The sequence below is a fragment of the Rhinoderma darwinii genome, chromosome 9 (genome assembly GCF_050947455.1).
Source record: "Rhinoderma darwinii isolate aRhiDar2 chromosome 9, aRhiDar2.hap1, whole genome shotgun sequence".
NCBI classification, from domain to species: Eukaryota; Metazoa; Chordata; class Amphibia; order Anura; family Rhinodermatidae; genus Rhinoderma; species Rhinoderma darwinii.
Genome location: NC_134695.1, coordinates 57,146,430 through 57,170,802, shown reverse-complemented (window position 1 = coordinate 57,170,802; position 24,373 = coordinate 57,146,430). Strand labels below are relative to the sequence as shown.

General features: G+C 43.0%; 1 protein-coding gene across 2 annotated transcripts in view; it reads left to right on the top strand.

The window, feature by feature from the left end:
- The window catches only part of IMMP1L (inner mitochondrial membrane peptidase subunit 1), a 40,750-nt gene that overhangs the window by 14,707 nt on the left and 1,670 nt on the right, over nt 1-24,373 (top strand). The window contains exons 1-4 of one of the 2 annotated variants that reach the window (XM_075837743.1): nt 2,677-2,800; nt 8,387-8,520; nt 8,605-8,693; nt 11,908-12,034. In XM_075837743.1, the coding sequence (XP_075693858.1) occupies nt 8,416-8,520; nt 8,605-8,693; nt 11,908-12,034 (321 nt within the window). In that variant the 5' untranslated portion in view covers nt 2,677-2,800; nt 8,387-8,415. Of the gene's footprint in view, nt 1-2,676; nt 2,801-8,386; nt 8,521-8,604; nt 8,694-11,907; nt 12,035-24,373 lie in introns of those variants that run through there. The other variant, XM_075837742.1, reaches the window with a different exon arrangement.

The following is a 24,373-nucleotide window of genomic DNA, read 5'->3' as shown; positions in this document are numbered from 1 at the left end:
ACCTGTAACCGTTGTCTGAGCCTCTTTCACGTGCTAGATCTATCTGTAGCTATCCTTTAACTCATCTGGTCTTGAGGACTTAAAGGTGTTGTCTGGTCTAGAAAAAACATTTTAAGGTACCGTATTAGAGAATTCTGAGTTAGTGTATGCTCTCTTAGGACCCATCTGTTAGCTAGATAGGAGAGCGGCTACAAAGTATGGCTCTTGCTCTGGAGGACCCAGCATGTCCATGCATTACACAGATAGCTCATTGATTTCATGAGAACTGTGTAATACTTCATTTCTCCTGTAGTGGCACTGTTGGGAAATTGAACACTTCCTTTTGGATTGCCCCACCCATCACTAGGGATCCCAGCAACAAGATGGCCTATGATCGGTTTATTATCAGGAAGTCTTTAATTTAAGAGACTGTCCAAATCAGACAGGCCCTTTTCATGCATCCTAAGATTTCGGATAATGAAATATATTCTACAACCAGTCTTAAAATGCTTTTATCTCTAATCCAGATGTAGTTATCCAGGCGACGCATTATGGGATCTGAGGTTCTACAACTGCCAGAGGACTATTGGTTGAGTAGAATTGATCTCCATTACTTATACCCAACAGATTAAAGCACAGTTGAGCAAGATCTCACCAGCCTATGTCAATCAATGCTTGTGTGTATGCTGCAAAAATGACTCCAGCGTTTATAATTATAAATCACCACAAGATTCTATAAATTATTGTTAATTTCTCTTTCTAAACTGTACAAGCTCTACAAAAAAAATAAAAGCTGGAGTTTTGTTTTTTTGTTTTTTTTATAGTATTTGTTGCATGACCTATCCAAAGGACCAAAAGGTAATAAAATCGTAATTGGTGGAGATCCGACCACAAGCATGTTGGAATCGGTGGAAGTCCCAGCAGCCCAACCCTTATCGATCAGTGTTTTGCTTTTTGACATGTCATAAAAATTAAGAAACCGCTTTGTAAAATTCGAAGGGGATCTCTGTCCCACGAGTTCCATAATCTCTGCTCCAGTCAGAATTGGGATGGGGTGTTCGGCTGGATTCACACGAGCACATTACGTCCGTAATTGACGGACGTATTTCGGCCCAAAGTCCCGGACCGAACACAGTGCAGGGAGCCGGGCTCCTAGCATCATAGTTATGTACGACGCTACGAGTCCCGGCCTCTCCGTGGAACTACTGTCCTGTACTGAAAACATGATTACAGTACGGGACAGTTGTCCGGCAGCGAGGCAGGGACTCCTAGTATCGTACATAACTAGGATCCTAGGAGCCCGGCTCACTGTAGTGTGTTCGGTCCGGGACTTGCGGCCGAAATACGTCCGTCAATTACGGACGTAATGTGCTCGTGTGAATCCAGCCTTAGTAAGAAAGTTTGTACCTGGTCCAGATTCCAGCCTTCGTAGCAATATTTTGTGATGGTATAGAACATCCTTCAATAATGAATCTGTGCCCCAGTGGCTTACAGTTGCCACATTTTGTGTGTGGAGGCGCAGGTCATTCTAATAAGGCTAAAATCGCAAACCGATTCTTAAGGCCTCATGCACACGACCGTGTTTTTGCGGCCGCAATTCCCACGAAAATCCACGGGAGAATTGCGGCCCCATTCTTTTCTATGGGGCCGTGCACACGACCGTAGTTTTAGCGGTCCGTGCACGGCCCGGGAGCCCGGACCGCAGAAAGAACGGGCATGTCTTATTACGGCCCGGTTCTGCGGTCCGGGCTCATTGAAAACAATGGCCGCGACCATGTGCATGTCCCGCGATTTGCGGGCGGCCTGCGGCTGACAGTCCGCAGCCGGCCGACCCGAAAATCACGGCCGTGCACACGGCTACGGTCGTGTGCATGAGGCCTAAGTGTTTGGGACCAGTGCAATAACGCCTTTAAGTCGTGGGGCACAGGATTCACTAATAATTGACCATGTCCTCATCAGATCCAAGGAAGAACAAATTCCATTCTTTTTTAAATTGTACTGTAAAAATAAAATAAAGCAAAAAAATACCCTCAAACCACAAAATGAATAACCGGTGTTAGCAGTGAGGGCACTTCGAATGTCTACGTTCAAGTGAAGAAGAAATGGGTCAACCTTTTTAATAGATCTGTCTGGAATTTCCTTGCGTGGCCTGTAAAAATAGATTTTAGGACCTGAATAATTTTTGGTTCAGCTTTAAATCCCGGTTAGTTATGTCCGTAAAGTGCGCTACATTTGACTGTAAATGTCAACTTTTTGAAATTCTAATCTGTTTGTGTCAGTGGATGCACACCTTCTGTTTTTCCAAGATCCTTATTGGTAATTGAAATTAAAATTATTTTTTTTTCTAACCTATAGGTGGAGCTAAATAGACAGGGTTTTTCTTCTTTCTTGAGGAGAGCTCATTTGCATATTGTTTCTCCCAGGGTGCATTGCTCTCAATACTCTGGCTGTACCTTTTTGCTCTTACCCCGCTCTACCCCATAAGTTTAAATGGAAACTGTCACTAGGTTAATGTTGCCTGAACAGAGACTCTGATTTCAGTGGTGTCACTTACTTTGTAATTTTTAGTAGTTTTCATAAAATCCCGGTTTATTTCCTTTAGCACAAGTCGAGTGTATTCATGAGCTGCGGCTCCCACCGCTAATTGACCGCTTTCTCCCCATACTGTGCATAGGACGAATACAGTCAATCAGCAGGAGGAGCCGCAGCTCATGAATATCGAGGACCCTTGAGTGCGATCACATCATTGAGAGGATTTTTAGCTCAACTCGAGCTGCAGGAATTCAACTGGGATTTTATGAAAATGACTGAATATTATAAAGTAAGTGACACCCCGCTGGAATAAGGGTCTCTGGCAAAACTTTAAGCTGTCCTACGATAGGGCAGCATAAACCTGGTGACACACATAGCGGAATTGCTGCGTATTTTCAGAATTGTGGACTGAAAATACAGTAGTAGCAAAGTCGGTAAGATTTAAAAAATCGAATCTACACCGTGCAAAAAATTCCGAGCAGATATTGATCTGTGGTGCGTATTTTTCAGACCGCAGCGTGTCCGTTTCTGCTGCGGAAAGTGGACAGAATTGCTGCGTTTTTCAGAGGAGACGTCAGTCTCTCAGCATTGAGAAAAACGAAGCCAAATACAAATTATTTTCTGCAGCAGTTCTGTTGGTGTGGACAAGCCCTTACAGAATTGACAATTATCACCTACCCAATTCTCTGATCACTGGGGGCCCACTGCTGGAACCCTTACCAATCACTAGAAGGGGGATCCGGAACGCCCGTTCCTCTACACTGTGTGACCGCAGTAGGGCGAACTTTGAACGGATGGGCACCGTGCTGCTTGTCTGCCACTCAATTCAAAGTCTAAGGGACTGCCGCAGGGTGCATCCTCGTCCTCCACTCTATTCAAGCTCCTCCTTACTGCAGGGGGGTGCAGTGAGGAGGAATGGGAGTTTGGGACCCCCATTCTCATAATCGTTGGGGGTCCCAGTGGTGGGGCTCCAGGGATCAGACACTATTTCTATTCTGGAAATACCCCTTTAAATAAAAATTAATATACTGGGTCAGATTTACTATTGTGGCCTCGACTTCTTCTTTTTACTTATTTTTTGTTATAATGCGCGCCCAAATGTGTTGCATTTTGTTTTCGACACATTTTGTTACAAGAATGCGTTGACCAGAACCGATGTTTGTGTCTCGCTAGACACTCTGGCGTGGATTAAAATGCACCAATGTTTGGCGCAAAAAAGCGGTGGTAGACTAAATGAACCAAGAGGTAGTATAAGGAAAAAAAGTGTCTAGCAAGATGCACCAATTTTTATCATGCAGCGTACACCACTGTGGTATATTTGGCGCATCCTCTGACTGCCGGGTTTGAGTTTACTCTGTCTGAGGCCGGATTTACACGAGCGTGTGCGTTTTGTGCGCGCAAAAAACGCAGCGTTTTGCACGCGCAAAAGGTTCTTAACAGCTCCGTGTGTCAGCAGCGTATGATGCGTAGCTGCGTGATTTTCGCGCAGCCGCCATCATTATGACACTCCGTATGTTTGTAAACAGAAAAGCACGTGGTGCTTTTCTGTTTTCATTCATAGTTCTTACTGCTGTTGCGCGAATCACGCGCGTCACACGGAAGTGGTTCCGTGTGCTGCGCGTGATTTTCACGCACCCATTGATTGCGAACAACGCACAAATATTGGACATGTCGTGAGTTTTATGCAGCGGACACGCTGCGTGAAACTCACGAACAGTCTGCACGGCCCCATAGACTAATATAGGTTACGTACGAGGTGCGTAAAAATCACGCACGTTGCACGGACGTATTACACGTTCGTCTAAATAAGCCCTAAATCTCAGACCTTGTTAGTAAACTTGCCCCGCTATGTTTAGAATTTGTTTCCATCTTTTTTCCCTTTTATTTTTATGTGGACTATAAGCTTTATCCCCTTCATTGTCCCCAAACTTGAAACCTTGCGTTCGCTTTCTCTCTCTATTTTATTATGTTAATAGTTGTAATCCCAGATTACAACAAACAATGTGTTCGCTTATTGTATCCACTATATTTCTTAACTTAATTTTCTCGGTATCTTATTTGGACAACTGCTTGGAGTAAATAGGGGGCAAACAGAAGCCGAATTCTCCGAGGGACTGTCAATGAGAGACGTAATAGAAGCTTTATAAAGCAAAGGACTAATTTATGTGAATCTATTTTATTTCAGCGAGAATAGAGCAGGCTCCGTCGTGTCTGCGTGGCACATTATGCCGAGCGCTCTGCCCTCCGAAAAGACAAAAAAAAACAAAAACCAGAAGACTGCATACGGATATTCCCTTGATATCATTCACTTGCTGTGTAATCTTATTATGCAAAGTTCTAATCTCCACCTAGAATGAATGCCTCCAGGTCAGAATATAGTTATATCAAGGTTTTAGGGGTCGTGTTTTGTGATCCTTGGCTTATTCTTCTAAGTAGGGCTGGGATTTGAAGGGTATTCCCCTGACCGTGTCAGAGATAGGCAGTCAAAGCCTGCTGCCTTTTTGGAAGAGGAGACCTACATGAGGTCCCTGGTAGGATTAGACTTGATTTGTAGCTGTAGGATTTCTTAACAGATGTATTATTGGGCAGGGAATAGAGGGCCCACCAGCACAGCGAAATTGGAAGGCGATTGGCGTTCTCGGGAAGTCGTCTGCCTCCGAAAACAGCAGCTGCATGTGGATTTGACTTCTTTCAGGTGAAGCTCCTTCCAGTCACTTGGAAAGGATGGGATGAAAAGGAACGTCGGTGATAATTTTGATGTCTGCAAGATTTAGTAGCAGTGTAATGGGATTATCAGTAACACCTTCAGTGCAGGAAAAAGCCACCTGGCGCTTTAACTGGCAGGAACGGCAAACTAATCCGTTCCCATCTCTTGGATGTCATTCATGAGGCTCGAAGCGATTTCCACCCCGCGTGCTGTGATTAATTTTATAAACAGAAAAAAATAATAATCATGTGACGGACAGGGCACCAAATGTATTCATAGAAGAATATGGTTCATGTCTGGGCCCACGGCAAGGAGTGCTGGAACTTACTTAACTTCCTGCCGCATACTTTTACAGGTTGTAAAAAATCATAATTTTTAGATTTTTATTAGGTATTTATTATTTTTCATGCTATCAGCTCTTATACAGAGAACTTTTTTTTTTTTTTTGTAAATGTTTGCCTATTTTATTTCTCTTAAGTGTGTGATCGATTTTTGTAATATGTTGTCGTTTTTATAATTTTTTTATTTATTTTTTATATTGTGTTGTGTGTGTGGGTTTTTGTTTAGTTTAAAAAAAAATAGTATTACTGTATTTGCCTTTGCTGTTAACAAGCTATTATATTGCATGTCTTTTTATACACACGTGCACGTATGGCTCTGTAGATGGTTTTTGGGTTTTTCCCCTCTTTTAGGTCAAGCATATGACCTCTTTTTTCACACATGGCATGCTTGAGAGATTTTTTATTTTTTTTATTTTTTGCTTCTCCACACATTATATTAGGTTTTGTTTTGTCTGTTCTCCGATTTTATTCCGACCAAATTCAGCGATAATCTATGCATGGATGTTACTGCATTGGATGGTAATTCCATCTTAATTAGGCTTCGTTCACATCTACATCAGGGCTCCGTTCAGCCGTTCCGTCTGAGCTTTCCGGACGGAAAATGCGCAGCTGAATACAATGGCATATTAACAAATCTCATCCACGCGCTGCGCAATCTCCTCAGCCCGAAATTCACCTGCGGTGCGTGTTTTTTTTTTTTTTTTTTTTGGGCTGAAAATCTATCGGCCAAGATTAATCCGTGGATTATTAGAGGATGATCCAGATCAGTGTTTACAATTTTGTGAGGCAATTTTGAATGTGGAAAACACAATTCGAAGGCAATATTCGAAAAATAACTTGGTCCGATGAAGCCGACTTCAAACTTTCAGGTGCGGTTAATAGGCACGACTGGGTTTATTACTCAACCAAAAACCTCCCTGCGACAATTGAACAGTTGAATCGACCTGAGATTACGGTTTGGGCGGCCCTTTCGTGTAAATGGAGAATTGGACCGATCATCTTCTACAATACAACGATTACCTCAGACCTGATTCTTAAAGGGGTTATCTGGCGGCAGGAAAAAAAGCACAAAGTGCCAAACACGTGTAAACGCCATTAGGCATCCTCCTATAAATAATCAACTTGAATTTTTTTTATTTCATGACCTACCACTCCCCGATATGATGGACACGCTGCTGGTTTACTTCCTGCTTAAGTCTTTCAGCATACGCACTACATATCCCAGAATGCTCTTCTTTCACGTTACTGGGAGCCGAGACCTGATCACGTGACCACAAGGGGCTGGCACTAATACTCTATTCTATAGCTATGCTAGTCACATGTCAGGACTAGGCTCCCATCAATGTGAAAAAGATAGCCAGTCCCTTGCTCCCTTACTCCTTCATGTCGGCTCTTCACTGATTAGTCACGTGACCACAAGGGTGCTGGCAGAAGAGAGCAGTCACAGTACCTGCTCCTTGCAATCACGTGCTTGATGAAGCGCCGACGCGAACAATTGCAGGAGGCAGTCCTCGGTAAGTGAAAACTACAGTTGCCGGCACCACGTGACCAGGTTTTGGATAGACTATTCTGCACACGTTTGAATATTAAAGCATATTGGTAAGTTCACAGATAACATCAAGAATGATCACCATTTTTAGGTCTTTCGATAACTTCTTTAACATGCTCCAAGAAAATTTAATACCGCACTTGCAGTTGAAGCATTAAAATGAAGACTTCTATTTTCAGCAAGATGTGGCCCTCCTCACTATGCTTTAGCGGTGTATAATTTTTCAAAAAAATTACCCAATAGGTGGATCGGTAGACGAGGGCTGGTTGGTTGGCCACCACGATCACCAGACTTTACCCCGATGGATTTTTTTTCCTTTTGGGGAGTTCTCAAAGATAAGGTATATTCAAGAAAACCACGCACGGGTGATAACATGATTCAGTTCATAAAAGAAGCAGCCAAGAAATGAATGCCAATAAAGTACTTGAGTGTAGAAACTAGATTACAGCAACATGTAACTAGTGAGGGCCGCCAATTTGAGCATATGAGATTGTACGTAATTGTTTTGTTCTTCTATAAAACACTATTTATACTGTATACCTACTTATGCACCCCTATCTATGTGTGTGTTTGAGATAGAGAGAGCGAGAGATATATATATATATATGTTCTGTACATGATTATTGGGGCAGCCATCATGCCTGAGTGACTTAACAGCATTTAGAGTTCTACTTTACAGTAGCCACATGGACCATGAGGGGACCCATTGACTTCTATGGGAGTTTTTAGGCATGCTCTTTGACCTGTGTGGAGGTCATTGTGAAGGGAAGGGATAGGAGGGGAGCGGAGTCAATCACCTATTGTCAATGGTGGATCCTGTGTTATCTATATAGAGGTGTCACCTATCATTGTAATTCTGCCTATGATGATAATGAAATGACTGCTGAGAAGTGATCTCTACAGCACAGGAAGTGTCAAGTCTGTGAGTCTCAGTGGCCAGAGTGAAAACTGCAAGGTTTTAGGATAACTTTTTAATACAGATAATGACAAAGAATATAAAAATAATCACCCAAAATTCTTAAAATATGTAGAACATAAACTTGATTTAAACAAGAGGTCATTTTTTGATGACCAATTCCCTTTTGTCTCGTGAATGGGGATGCAAATGTTTGGAGGTATAGGTTTTGAGTGGGCCCCACTCCCCCTGTGACATCCAAATACCCTGAAAGGCGATATGAATGAGGTTGTCTTAATGAGAACTGAAATTTTTAGGTGCAAATGTATAATTTTATTTTGTTCGTTTTAATCCTGATTTTATTTTTCTGTGCCCCCGTACAGAACAGTGGTTAATGAAATAAAGAACTATTATGATCAGAAAGGTCATCGGGAAGACACTGGGTTTGCTGGGGTACGCAATTCAATATGGCTGCGTAGCTCATTGTACATTTGAATATCTTGGGGAAATAGTGATTGTAAGTATCAATTAGTTACATAAAACGAACGTCTGTATTCCGGACACCTATCTATGGTTTCTGACTTTTGTACTTTCTCTACAGTGTTCCGGGCCCTCAATGGAACCAACCATAAAGAATTATGATGTTTTAGTTTGTGAGAATTTGAGTCGACACCTGTTTTCAATTCACAAGTAAGTGAACTTATACCATTTTTAATTCTGTTATTTATGAAATTCTATTTCTTATCTCTGCAGTTTAGCCTTATACTATGGCCATGGTTTGTCAGGTGTGAAACTTAAAGGTACGCCCTGTCCTACCACCTACAAATGCGGTTATTATGCTTGTGTTTTATGATCTATACCTGCTGAGGATTGACTAGATGCACATATAATTAACCTGTTATGGTCCTTTTTTTTTAAACAAAAAAAACGGGCTTCTGTGGTATATGGGAACAGGCTATGAGTCTCATTGGCCTCTTTTTGTGGTTGCATTTCTATAGTTCAGTCCACCAGGATGGAGAATATATATAATAATTTGCTAGGGTGCCCGTGCACCTGGCCAGTTGCTCTAGCATCGGGCAACCAATCTTGAGTCGTTCTCAGAGAAGCATTGGCACAATCCAACCTTTCACTTTTAAAGGAAGATCTTCCAGAGGATAGTCCTTCAGAGGTTTAAACGACCATCTGTGGTTTGTTTTAGCTTTAACAAGCCATATTGGTGGAAAGTGTAAAAGTCCCTTTACCCTTCCCATATGAGCTGTGAAAACTAGTGTCGATCAATGAAACAGTTCGTTGATCGGCGCTCGTTTGCTACTTTCAAAAGGAGCATCGATCGGTTATGTAAGGGCACGAGTGATCGTTGCTATGATCATTCGTCCCATATATTTCCATCGTATTGGCAGCACATCTCCCTGCTTACGCAGAGAAATGATTAGCGGCCATGTTATTGGCTACATAAAGGAGCTGATCAGCCAATGAACGCTCGTATGCCCAAGCATTGGCCTGTGAAATAGGGCCTTCACCTAGAAGATAAGCTCTAGAGCAGGGGTCTCAAGCACGCGGCCCGCGGGCCGCATGCGGCCCCTGGGGCTGTCATCTGCGGCCCGCGGGACACAGAGCCGCTAGTATCGGCTCTGCTCCGAGACTCTGGATTTCCCTAACATCGCTGTTCATATGTGGACAGCGATGTCTGGGGCTTCCCCAGAGCCGGAGTCCCGAGCAGAGCACTGGTGTCGGCTCTGCTCCGGGACTCTGTGGAATTCCCTGACATCGCTGCCCATATATGGACAGTGTGTCAGGGTCTTGCCCAGAGCGGAGCAGAGCGCTGGTGTCGGCTCTGCTCCTGGACTCTGTGGAATTCCCTGACATCGCTGTCCACATATGAACAGCGATGTCTGGGGCTTCCCCAGAGCCGGAGTCCCGAGCAGAGCGCTGGTGTCGGCTCTGCTCCGGGACTCTGGGGAAGCCTCTGACATCGCTGTCCATACATCGACAATGATGTCAGGGGCATCCCCAGAGCATGAGTCCCAGTGATGTCAGGAGCACAGCTGGAGTCCCAGGAAGAGCCTACTAGCGCTCTGCCTGGGACTCAAGCCCCTGACATCACTGGGGCAGCCTCTACCGAAGGCACTGGGGCAGCCTCTACCGAGGGCACTGGGGCAGCCTCTACCGAGGGCACTGGGGCAGCCTCTACCGAGGGCACTGTGGCGTTATCTACAAGTGGGTGTGTGACCGTATCTGAAGAGGACACTGGCATTATCTAGGGGTGTGTTGCCTTATCTACAGAGGGCACTGTGGCCTTATCTACAGAGGGCACTGTGGCCTTATCTAGGGGTGTGTTGCAGCATCCACAGAGGGCACTGCGGCAGCATCCACAGAGGGCACTGCGGCAGCATCCACAGAGGGCACTGCGGCAGCATCCACAGAGGGCACTGCGGCAGCATCCACAGAGGGCACTGCGGCACTATCTAAAAAGAGCTGCCCAATCTTGACATGTGTGCTAACTGAGCCGCCGGACTGCATTTAGCGACACTTAAACTGGAAAGCTGGATTGTTGAAATAAGCACGTGGAGAAATATCTCAAATTTGAAACCTAGCGGTATTATTATAGTAATGTAGTGTTATAGTAGTTCAAATTGATTAACAATAATTTTGTATTGCATCAAATTTGAAAGTAATGCGGCCCGTCAACTTCCCATTTTTTCTATATGCGGCCCACTTACCCGGCCGAGTTTGAGACCCCTGCTCTAGAGCTTAAATTACCCTACCTCAACTGGTCTTTTCCCCGATATGTGAGAAGATAGTAATTGTATTGATTGAGCGGTTTAGTCAACCATGTGTAGCTGTATGGCGCCATATTTATCAAATCAAACTCCCCGAGCACCTATCCAGACAATGTTTACATGTCGTATCGGCTACAGATGTGCTATCAGACTTACGTGACCTACTCTGCCGTTTGTGGCTTCTTCTAGAGTGTGTGGGGTGTGTTTTTTTTTTATTTTTATACACACTTTTAAAGAACCATTATTGTCCGTGGGGGCAAAAAAAGCCACCAGAGACTACAATGTTACCTCCATCTCCACAAGGAGGCATCGAGACAGCTAAAACATCTTATCAGTGTGAGGTCCTCGCCAAACAACTCTCCATATCTCCTCTTCCTAGAGCCCTGAAGGTGTAGGGGATAGAGGGAGATTAGGGCTATTTGTAGTCGTGCCGTCAGTAGAGCAAAACCGGTGTGAACGTTTTTTAAATGCTTTTATATTTCCAGGAGTTGTGATATTTTTTTATTTTTTTTTCGATCTTGGATGAAAAGGCTATCCTTTACCAACCTTTACAAAAAAATTACTTTTGCGTTGTGATAAACTTAGTGTGCCTTTTTTTTTTTTTTGTCAGGAGTGTTCACGGTCAGTCAATGAAGTACAAAAATAGACGAAATGAAGTTTTCTACGGCATGATCTTTAATTACTATTTAATTTCTTAACACTTTGCTAAGGGATCTAGAAACCCCTTTGCACCACTTCTAACCCCATGTGTCTGTGAACCGGTTCCTTTTCTCCCCCCTCCCTTATCTTCGTCTGTCACAGGCAGCTGGCACTTTCTGTCCCCAGCTAGAAGTATGGGGGAGTTTAGTCCCAGATGAGCTGACGTCGCTACCGTTGGCTCTATCTCCATTGCTTACTGCTTCACTGGAGCATTGCAGGACTTTCTCGAGCTTTGGCATTCAGTCAGGATGCCAGGTGCAGGTCTTGTATTAAAAGTATATTTTCATGCTTTATTTTCCCTCTTTTTGTATATAAGCTTGCGTTTGCCCTTTTGAACAATACGATATTGGTTTTTGTTTTGTCTTTTTCTGAGATCCTATTGCATTTGCTTTGATTGGCCTTCTAAAACTGGTTTGTCATTCCAGGGGTGATGTTATAATTGCAAAGAGTCCGAACAAACCAAGTATTAACATCTGCAAAAGGGTAATTGGATTGGAAGGTGACAAAGTCTGTACTAGCAGCCCATCAGACTTCATCAAGAGACACACATATGTAAGTACCACCCTCTGTCTGCATGCGGTTATACGTTTTACAGTATGTCGGGAGGATTTCTTGACTTATTCCTCTGACGAATGCCACTGTATAGGCATAGTGACATCTGACGCCCATATGCTCCCATGTTAAAAATACATCTAAAACACTATATGGTTTTTTTCGGGATACCCCTGTATGGAAGAATGAAGCAGACTGCACTATTCTGTACAGTTGAAAACAACAAGGTATTCTGACATATACCAGTCTGATGGAGGGCAAAGGCGCCTTCTTGTAACCTTTGTCGGGTGACGGGGAATTTTTTACGCCATGTGTGACGTATATGGATTTTGGGAAATTGGTACCATGGCACTGCATTATAATTTTATTTGTTTTATTCCTGAAGGAATTCTGAGTCATATTATTATTATTATTTTTTCTCCTTGTAAAACAAACAGCTGTGTGAATGGGGCCTTAGCTGTATTTCCAAGGGAGAGCCAGTAACTCTAATTTCCATGCATTCATCCCCTGGTACTTTTCGATAAACTTGTCACTGAGTCTCTTTGTGTTTGGGGTGATTTTTCTCTTCTCTTTTTGTCTTCATAGTGTAATTTTTGATAATTGAGAGTCATCTTGAGTAGGATTGAGGTGAATAGTTAAGCCCTTTGCACACGACCGTAAAAAATCTCCATAATTGCGGACCGTACTACGGCTCTAAAAGGCTTCTGGCCGCAAACGAAAGGTGGCGGCGGGCTCAGAAACAGAGCCTGTGCTGTCTGCCGCGGGTGTCCGCTTTATGTTACAGCTGACAGCCTGCTGTAACAGCAGGGAACAGAGCTAGCTCCGATCTGCCATTATCCCCTTAGATGCCGTGATCAAAAGCGATCGCAGCATCTTAGTGATTTCTAGCCGATCGGCATGCTGTGAACGGTGGAATGGCCAACAGTGGCCTCCAGGTCTGCCACGTACAGAAACCCATTAGGCCCCTAGTAGGTGGAACCTAATAGGCTTGCGGTCAGTGAATAACTGACAGCTCTAATGCATTGCACTACGTGGGTGGTGCAATGTATTAGAATAAAGATCAGAGGTGCGTACCTTAACGTCCCTTAGTGGGACAAAAAAAAAGTTTAAAAAAAGTACAAAAGTGTAAAAAAGTTTTATAAGTTAAAGAAAAATAAACTTAAGTAAAGTTAATATAAAATTTATTATGAAAACGTTAGAAGTACACGCTTGGTATCACCGCGTCCAAAACGACCCAAACTATCAAACTATAATGTTTTTTCCGCACGGTAAACAACGCAAAAAAATAAATAAAAAATTACCCTCCAAAAACATAGAATAAAAAGTGATCCACAAAAAGTCGCATGTACCCCTAATTAGTACCAATAAAAACTACAACCCGTTTATAGCCCACGGTGAACACTGTTGCTGGTTTTTGGTCACCTTGCTTGCCAAAAAATGGAATAAAAAGTGATAAAAAAATCGCATATTCACAAAAATAGTACCAATGAAAACTACGGATTGTCACGTAACAAATAAGCCCTCACAACCGCTCAGTTGGCGAAAAAATAAAAGTTCTGACAGAATATGGCGACGCAAAATGTGCATTGTGTTCCAAAAGTGCATAAGATTGCGCACCATTTATCAGAGCGACACATCTATGGATTATTTATTTATTCCATGATTACACCCTTTTATTATGCCCTGATGTACTCCACACAGCTTACATATTACATTATAAATTGAAAGACCAGCAAAACCCCAAACAAAACAACTGCCAAGCAAAATCCACGCTCCAAAAGCCAAATGTAGCTCCCTCCCTTCTGAGCCCTACAGCCTGCCCAAACAGCGGTATATGTCCACTTATAAGGCACATATAAGGCATTGCCATACCCAGGAGAACCCACATAACGGTTTGAGATTTTTGTCTTCAGTGGCACAAACTGAGCACAACATATTGTGCACTAAAATGGCATATCCGTGGTTAATTGCAATTTTCACTTTTCACCGTCCGCTGCACATTAATTTCTAATGAAAAAATACCTGTGTGGTCAAAATGCTCACTACACCCCTTAAAATGCCCTATGAGATGTTGTTTCCAAAATGGGGTCACATATTGGGGGCTTTCACTGTACTCTGGTACCTCCCAGGGGTTTTGCATATGCGACATGGCGCCCAAAAACAAATCCAGCAAAATCTGAATGCCAAATTGAGCCCTGCCGTGACTCCAAACAGCAGTTTAGCAATACCACACATGTGGTTATAAACTCATGAGAAATTGCTTTACAAAAAGGCTGCTTTTTCTCCATTTATTCCGTGTGAAAATGAACAAATTCTACAATTTATTGTGAAAAAAATTTAGATTTTCATGGCCATATTCCAATAAATTCTGCAAAAGACCTGTGGGGTCTAAATGCTCACTACATACCCCTAGATCAACTCCTTCAGGGATGTAGTTTCCCAAATGGGGTCACTTTTGTGGGGTTTGTACTGTTTTAGCCCCTCAGGTGCTTTGCAAATGCAACATGGCGCCGCAAACCACTCCAACTAAATTTGAGCTCTAAAAGCCAAATGGTGCTCCTGCCCTTCTGAGCCCCGCCACGTGCCGCAACAGCAGTTTATCACCACATATGGGGTATTGCCGTAATCCGGAGAAATTGCTTTTTAAATGTTGGGGTGCTTTAAGGCCTTGATAAATTCCTTGAGGGGTGTAGTTTGCCAAATTTATTTTTTGGGGTGTTTCCACTGTCTTGGCACCGCAGGAGTCCTTCAAACCTGACATGGTGCCTAAAATATATTCTAATAAAACGGAGGCCCCAACATCCACTAGGTGCTCCATTGCTTCTGAGGCCTGTGCTTCAGTAAATTAGCACGCTAGGGATATTTCTAAAAACTGCAGAATCTGGGCAATAAATATTGAGTTGCGTTTCTCTGGTAAAACCTTCTGTTACAGAAAAAATTGATTAAAACAAATTTTCTGCAAAATAAATGAAATTTGTAAATTTCTCTTCCACTTTACTTCAATTCCTGTGAAACGCCTAAAAAGTTAAACTTTCTAAATGCTGTTTTGAATACTTTGAGGGGTTTCGTTTTTTAAAATGGGGTGATTTTATTGGGGGGTTCTAATATATAAGGCAGTCAAAACCACTTCAGAGCTGAACATGTCCCTGACTTTTGAAATTTTCTTGAAAATGGGGGAAATTGCTGCTAAAGTTCTAAGCCTTGTAACGTCCTCGAAAAATAAAAGTATGTTCAAAAAAACGATGCCAATCTAAAGTAGACGTGTGGGGGATGTTAATTAGCAAATATTTTGTGTGGTATTCCTATCGGTCTTACAAGCAGATACATTTAAATTCATAAAAATTACAAATTTTTGCAAATTTTCTCACTTTTGGTGTTTTTCACAAATAAAACACTGAATGTATCGACCCAAATTTCACCACTAACTTAAAGTACAATGTGTTACGAAAAACAATCTCCGAATCGCTTGAAAAAAAAAAAGCAAAGCATTCCAAAGTTATTACCACTTAAATTGACAAGTCAGATTTGAAAAAAAATTGGCCTGGTCCATAAGACAAAAACAGGCTTATTCATTAAGGGGTTGACCGGATAAAACGAAGATATAAAAAAAGTATGTAGAATCTTTATTTATTTATTTTTTTTTAAAATATATTTTAGAGGTGACTAGATTTAAGGGGTTGTTGATTGTGGAGGGTTCTGGAACCTCCGGTGATCAGCTGTTCTCGCTGGGGAAATGTTTGTCCTGCTGTTGCCGGGTACGTGTAGAATTACGTGCTGACCATGTAGGACATTGTTGGGCTGGATCTTCCGTAGTTGTAGCCACTTTTACTTATTGTTTCTGGCTCATAAAGAGGGGTCCTAAGCATGGTACCTCCTGCTATGACGTTCATGCGTTCTCACAGAGCATATAAATGGGGGGGGGGGTGAATGCCTGCCTGTTTAACCATGACGTACATAACAAAGGCCCCCCCCCCCCCAAAAAAAACAACTTACTCCAGACAATCTAATACAAGCAGAATTTTCCATGTTTAACAGAGCAGAGACCTGCTTGAATTAGATTGGTGAGGTTCAGTTTCCGTAGAACCTTCGCATTTTGCGTAGTTTATTTTCATCTAAAAAAAAAATTATTTTTTTTACGCCTTCACTATAAATTCAACTTTGGATTACAATGCTGTTTTATTGTATCCCCTGTGTCTTATTGGGCCCTTGTCTTTTTCTTGTGTGGGATTTTTTTTCTTTTCCCGATCCTTCCACGTTTACAACTATGATCGTACAGCTGTAGAAAAAAAATGGAGATATGACGGAGTTCAGATTATTAAAAAATAATTCATCCTCCTTTTTATTGTATCCGCTCCTACAATCCTGGTGTTTTTGAGAGAAATGATGAACATGCTGGCAGAAATCAAATTGCATTCAGCTAACTTGTCACTTAAGGAGAATGAGTACTTCTTAATGACCCTTAATACAGCCCTGAGCCGCAGATAAGGAACTTTTTGTCAACTTGCATGTGATAAAGAACTGGGATACGTCTGCATTTCTCAGCAACGCTCCCATGACAACCAATAGCTGCACACTGCGAACGCGTTGTCTGGTGTAAGGCGCAAATCTATTTACTTTACTGCTAAGTGAAATTGCCTCGGAGCCGTGATCCGTTCATTAGGGATAAAATGTGGAGATCGCATCATTCTGATGATAAATGCCTCATTCACATTAGTGTCTCTGTAGTGTTGGTTTTCGATTGGTTTGAATTAAAATTTTTGTTTGTTTTAAGTCTCTTTTTTTTAAACTAGTTAAAACGTTTGCCAAGCTACCCTTGATTCTGTTTTGTCCAGAGACAGCGTGCGTGGGTCTGTCGAGTCGTCAAATTATTACGACCACCTCCTACTTTCGATGTCGGAAGCGCGTAGCTCATGAAGGAAGTGCTGTGTCGTGGGCTGGCTTGATGGGCATGTAAGGTGGGTGATAGGCTGTCTGATCACATATCACTCGTTTCCGTGGGTAAAAGGGGCGATTTATCAGAGTTGCAAAAAGGCATGATTGGCTTTCGGGCCAAGGGTGGCAATATATTTCAAACCGCGCAGTCTGTGAACTGTTCACGTGCTGTGGTGAAAGTGTATCGTGAGTGGACAATTGGCAGCATTGGGAATAACCGACGTGGAAACTGCGGAGCACCACGTGCCATTGATGTGAGAGGTGAACGTTGGCTATGAATGTGCGCGAGGGCCGAACGACATTCCACCGTGGAAAAGCTCACCGTGAAATTCAACCAGGGGGCTACCAGACGTGTCTAAAACAGTTCACCCTACTGTTTATGGGGCTCCAAAGCAGACAGATGGTCACTGCTTCTATGCTAACGAAGGTGCATCGGAAAAAAAGGCTTCAATTTGCACGGCCATATCAGAATTGGACCACCGGTGATTGGCAGAGGGTTGCCTTCTCCGATGAGTCACGGTTTCTGCTTCATCGAACAGATGGACGTTGGCGTGTCAGGTGAGAAACATCAGAGAACAAACCCCCTGCAACCATTGCTGGAAGAACACAAACTGGTGGCGGCAGCGTTATGGTCTGGGGAATTTTTTCATGGCATTCTCTGGGCCACTCATCCATGTGGAAGGCACTCTGCAATGACTGATTCATACCCAAATTGCTTCAGATCACCTCCACCGATACATGCTGTTTGTCTTCCCTGGGGCAGATGGAATCTTCTAGCAAGACAATGCGACAGGTCAGACGGCTAGAAATGTCTGACTGTGGTTGGAAGAGCACGACCGAGTGTTTCAAGTTGTTCCCTGGCCCCCTAATTCACCAGACTTGAACCTAATTGAGCATCTGTGGGACCTTCATCGTCATGTTTGCTCTATGGATCCTCCCCCCACGCCCCCTCCAGCAAATGTAGGATGCTCTGTAGTCAGCACGGCTCCAGATACCGGAGACAACCGACCAGGGCCTTATTGATCACTCCCAGCCCGTCTACTGCTGTCTGTGCTGCACACGGCGGTTACTCTGGATATCAGCTGGTGGTAATAATAGTGTGTGTGTGTGTGTAATATATAATATTATTATTTTCACTTTAAAACATGGGGTCCGATTTCTTAATGTGTCTACGTCTAGAAAGTGTTAAATTTGACATTTTGGTGCGTTTTCTCGTTTAGAACAGATGTTGCACCTCTAGAAACTAAAAAAAAAAAAAAAAAAGGTCCATGAGTAGAGGCACCAATTCTGTCGCAAAATAAGCCAAATCAAATGTAGTATCAGGAGAAGGAAAGAGTCAAGTTTGATGCACCAAATGTAATCAGTGGTGCACGCGTAGGATTAATTTTGTGCATCTTCCGACTGCTTGTTGAAAAAAACTTGTGCAGATTTGTAAATCTGCCCCATGATTTCTTTCTTCCAAAAAACAGCACCACACCTGTCCAAAGGTTGTATTGCAGCTCAGCCCCATTCCCTTCCATGGAGCTGAGCTGCAATACCAGACCCAAGCCATGGACCGGTGTGGCGCTGTTTCTGGAGGAAAGCAGCCATGTCTCTCTAATCCTGGACAACACCTTTTTTAAAGAAAAATCATTCTAAGGGTTCAACCGACTTTATCTAATAGGAACGGCTGTTAAAAACTTCTGCTGGTCTAAGAACCCCTTTTCTCCACTGACGGGTCTGTTCAGAAGTTTTGTTTCTTCACTTGCAACTCGCGGCAGAAAGTTAATCTGTTTATAAGTAAATATTCGCTCTGTTCTCCAGCAGACGTCCAGCTGGTGTAATTAGATAGTGTGCCCCCGGAGAGATGGGCAGAGATATCGAACTTTGTACATTGATTCTTTATGCATTGAAAAATTAACAATGGCCACGGATCGGTCATGTGACTTGATAAACAACCTGCTGGGATCCCAATCAAATAAGTACAATTCATTACAGGCTTGTAGATGTCATTTGCTACTGTCGCCTTTCATCATATTTCATTTTAATCAAGGAAAGGAACACCTGTGGTTTAGCCTCAAAAGCGGCTTTTGTGAATCGAACACCCGCAGGCGACGAGGCAATTACATTTGATGCTTTTTCCAAAGTGGGGAGCGCTTAAATAGACCCCGGTAGGGATAGTTAAGAAGAAAAGATTTACTTGTATTATCTGCCACCAAGATTAAGTTCTCTTGTAAGCCTTGTTCTCCTCTAACTTCTCCGCCATTCACCCACCCCCGTCCCACCGGCTACAGGTGTCATGTACTTGAAGACCAAAACCAGGAAAGTTCTCCTGCTGCGCGATCCCATAAGGTTGTATATAGGAAGACGGACTGCTCACCGCCTGGCACTGCCACATGTGGGTAACGGTTTATGTGCTAGAGCTTTTTATAGTTTTCGAACATTCAATTTTTAAATCCTAGCTTGAATTTGATTGGCTGCTTTAGGTGCTAATCATTTTTACTCATTACTTCCCGTGTGTGTGGTGGGTGGTCTTTTTGTTTTTTTTTAAACTTGTATATATTTTACAAATATATACAATGGTTTTATGAGCTCATTATTGCACCATGACGTAATAATACGTCAAAGGTTGTTTGCACACGTAACTTCGTGCACGGTCCATGATTACGGCACGGACGGTCCAAGGAATATAATCTGCGGGTTGTCCGCAATCACGGACCGTGCACACACATGTGGATTGACTTCAAGAAGCCCGGACCACAATTGCGATCCGCAAAATTATGTCTTTTTTTTTTTTTGGTGCTTCGGGCAATGCACAGACCATGGTCGTGTGTATCGGCCCATAGGATATAATGTGCCCTATGCTATCCACAATTGCGGATAGTATGTGGACGCAAATGCATGGGTTTTAAGGCCTCGTTCACGTCTGCATCGAAGGCTTTGTGTCAGATCTGGCCGATAATAACGGAAACAAAATGGGAAAAAAGTGGAGGTATCTATTTGGGACTTTCCACCACACTCGCTCACTCACTGTTATCCCTATGGAGGAGTCCGAAGTCTCCAGAAAATATATCATGGGGTTAAGCATGCTCCAATCAGGGAGACCATATGAACCCAAATTTCTTGAGTTTCTCCTAGTATTACCTTAATGACCGCTGATACGCCGTTTCATGGGGGTTTTGATGGGCCTTCTCCTAGAGTGTCCTGTATCTATGGTGCTGTACTGTAAGGGAGATCATGTAGCCTACGAGAGAAAGCAGAAATGGTAATCTACGTTTTTCTCCCTTCCTGATCGTTCTACACATAGTCGCGCTTTCCTCTGAGAGGTGTACGGTCCTAATAGAAAAACGGAGTCCGTAAAGCTCACTTGGCTTTCCGAGGAAAGCTGATCAGAAACTAAGTGGCACGTCGCTCACCCGAGCACTACTTCTGCTTCGTATAAGCAATCGGTGGGGGTCTCAGTGCTTGGACCCCCGCCAATCAAAACTTTAGATCGGAAATGTATTATTTTTTTTTTAAAGTTTACTTATCCTGGACAAATCCGTAAAACGCGTAAGGAGAACACGGCTGCTTTCTTCAATAACAAGGTTTGACGCGGATTCCGGAAGAAAGCAGCAATGTTTTTCTAATTCTGGACAAACCCTTTTAAATTGTCCCTTAGTTTGAAGGAATCTGCTATAATTTGGATAGTTATACATGGTCTCTGAGGGGTGGGAATCTATAAGAGGCTAAAGATCTGATGTAGGCCGGGCAGTGATCACTCCATTTTTTTTTTTTCCCCAATATCATGCTAATTCTAATTGCAATAATATTGTTGGAACACTCGTGTAAAAAAAAAACTTATAAATTAAAAAAATATATATTAAAGGAGTTGTATAAGATTAGATAACCATTGCACTTCCAGAAACCGCACCACACTTATCCATGGGCTGTGTCTGGTATTGCTGCTCAGTCTCAGTCAAGTTTATGACAGAGCTGCAATACCAGACACCTCCTATGGGCGAGAGTGGCGCTGTTTCTGGAAACCATCCTTTTTTAAGTTAACCCCTTACAGACCAGGCCAATTTGAGTTTTTCACTTTTGTTTTTTCCTCCCCGTCTTCCAAAAGCCATGACTTTTCTATATCTTCGTCGACATAGCCATATGAGGTCTTGTTTTTGGCGGGACAAGTTGTAGTTTTTCATGGCACCATTTATTGTACCGCATAATGTACTGGGAATCAGAAAAAAAATATTTGTGAGGTGAAATGGGCAAAAAACAGCTATTATGCCATTTTTTTAGGGGGGGGGTTTTGTTTTTACGGCGTCCATCAGGCGGTAAAAACTACATATTCCCCTTATTCTACAGGTTGATACGATTACGGCGATACCAAATTTAGATGTTTTTTAATGTTTTTACCACTTTAAAAAAAAACAAAACTATTTTCTAAATAAAATTAAAAAAAATGTTCTGAGAGCCGTAACTTTTTCTTTTAACATTTAGAGGTGTGAGGGCTTAAATTTTGCGGGGTGACCGGTTTTCACCGATTACTATTTTGAGGTGCATGTGACTTTTTGATCAGGTGACCAGAAAACAGCAATTTGCACGTTTTTATATAATTTTATTATAAAATATTTACAACCTCTGACGTTTACCCCACCAATCCCCAAGGCTAAACCCTCATCATAGAAAACATTGCCATAAATTGTGTTCGCTCTGTGGGAGGTACAGACGCTTAGAATATTTAGTAGTCCTTTAATGAGCGACTGAGTCCTTTAAAAAATGTTTGTATTTGACCACGAAATGGGAGTTTTAACCCTTCTGAAGATACAAAAATCCCAGACGTCCTTCCCAGATAACTCATTAATTTAGTAAATGTAGAGAGTCCTTCCATAGACTTCTTGATGGACATGACGGCAATGTGTTGTGGATCCCGCGTGCACATAGACTGAACTGTGATCTTAATTAGAAGTTTGACAAGCCCACTCCGATAAAATGATGAGATTATGTGTAATTGGTGTCACAATCAATTACCATTTAGCTAATCATGAGCCGACTAACAGGTCTGGCCTTGGTTGTGGCCTCAGGATGTTGACGAGTGTCTGCCCCTCTTCATGCTGTTACTGCCACAGAAGAGCAGAACTTCAGTCCGCATCTTAATGACCTCTTTGAAGTCTATTAAATTAATGGCCCAACCATCCCGCTTTAGCTTTACGTCCGATAATTGTAGGTCTTCCATTTTTCTGCTTAGAAGATATTAATAAAATATTTTCTGTTTTTAGTCCAACTTTGCTCTAGGCCCTTTAGCACTATGCAGTGTAAATATCAAATTGACTTGATAAGTAAGAAAATGCGGTGCGGAGGGCAGTCCAGTACGGTTATAGATGGTAGATTCTTCCATACACCTACCACTGGTGTCCTCCAACGCTTTCTCCATATTGTACCCCTAACACGCCACAGTGGCGCCACCTGGAATGAAAGTCAATAGCTTTTTGAGTCAATGGACCCTAAGGCTGGATTCACACGAGCATGTTACGTCCGTAATGGACGGAACGTATTTCAGCCGCAAGTCCCGGACCGAACACAGTGCAGGGAGCCGGGCTCCTAGCATCATAGTTATGTACGACGCTAGGAGTCCCTGCCTCTCCGTGGAACTACTGTCCCGTACTGAAAACATGATTACGGTACGGGACAGTTGTCCTGCAGCGAGGCAGGGACTCCTAGCGTCGTACATAACTATGATGCTAGGAGCCTGGCTCCCTGCAGCGTGTTCGGTCCGGGACTTGTGGCCGAAATATGTTCCGTCCATTACGGACGTACCATGCTCGTGTGAATCCAGCCTTGCTAGCGAGGAGGTTTCTGGTTTGCAAAATTATTTTATAAAATTCTGTCAGGGCATTCTGATTTCAATAGTAACCATGCAATGCTTAATTTATCCTGTGGTGGTGCTGTTGGGGAATTGGAACATGGCAGCAAGCAGTCCTCACAGATTACAGCTGATCGCTAGCAGTGGGATACCCTGCGATCTGCTCATTTCTAGAGGACCCTTCTAGATTAAGGCTCTGACATTGGCATTATTGGTTTTCACCTGGGCTACCAGTATTTTTGTTGTAAAATACCAGAACCCAAGTGATAAACTGATAAACTTCACTGAGGGCACTGGGAGGAATATATGAAAAGGCATACACCAGTTTTCTGGTGTAAGAAGGAAGAAAAAGTTTTGGTGCATGTGACTTATTTTTTTTTTTATTTTTTTTGCTGCTTTCTAAAGTGGCATGAAAAGGGGAAGGATTTAGCTGAAAAGGCAGGGCCTTTACTAGAACGACAGATTTAGGCCTTATTCACATGGACGTGTCCGTTTTGCGTGCGCAAAAAACGCTGCGTTTTGCGAGCACAAAAGGTCCGTGTGTCAGCAGCATATGATGCGCGGCTGCGTGATTTTCGCGCAGCCAGCATCATGACACTCTGGTTTTATGTTTACAAACAGAAAAGAACATGGTACTAAACTAAATGAATGAAAACAGAAAAGCACCATTAGGCGAATCACTCTTCTGTGTGCCGTTGACTTCAATGGGTGCGTGCAGCGCGAAACACGTCCAAATACAGGACATGTCGTGAGTTTCACGCAGCGCACATACGCTGCGTTAAATTCACTGACAGTCTGAACGGCCCCGTTCATTAACATAGGTCCGTGCGACGCGCGTGAAAATCACGCATAACACGTTCGTGTGAATAAGGCCTTATCGTAATTTATGCCAGAATGCGTAGACGTACATTTGTGTAACACGGACAGTCAAAGATGTGACAAATATAGAGAGGGCATTTCTTAAAATATTTGCCGCTATCTCCACCAACTTAAAGAGGCTCTGTCACCAGATTTTGCAGCCCCTATCTGCTATTGCAGCAGATAGGCGCTGCAATGTAGATTACAGTAACGTTTTTATTTTTAAAAAACGAGCATTTTTGGCCAAGTTATGACCATTTTTGTATTTATGCAAATGAGGCTTGCAAAAGTCCAAGTGGGTGTGTTTAAAAGTAAAAGTCCAACTGGGCGTGTATTATGTGCGTACATCGGGGCGTTTTTACTACTTTTACTAGCTGGGCGCTCTGACGAGAAGTATCATCCAGTTCTCTTCACAACGCCCAGCTTCTGGCAGTGCAGACACAGCGTGTTCTCGAGAGATCACGCTGTGACGTCACTTCCCCAGGTCCTGCATCGTGTCAGACGAGCGGGGACACATCGGCACCAGAGGCTACAGATGATTCTGCAGCAGCATCGGCGTTTGCAGGTAAATTGATGTAGCTACTTACCTGCTGATGCTGCTGCAGAATCCACTGTAGCCTCTGGTGCCGATGTGGCCGACACGATGCAGGACCTGTGAGTGACGTCACAGATCTGCACTGCCAGAAGCTGGGCGTTCTGAAGAGAAGTGGATGATACTTCTCGTC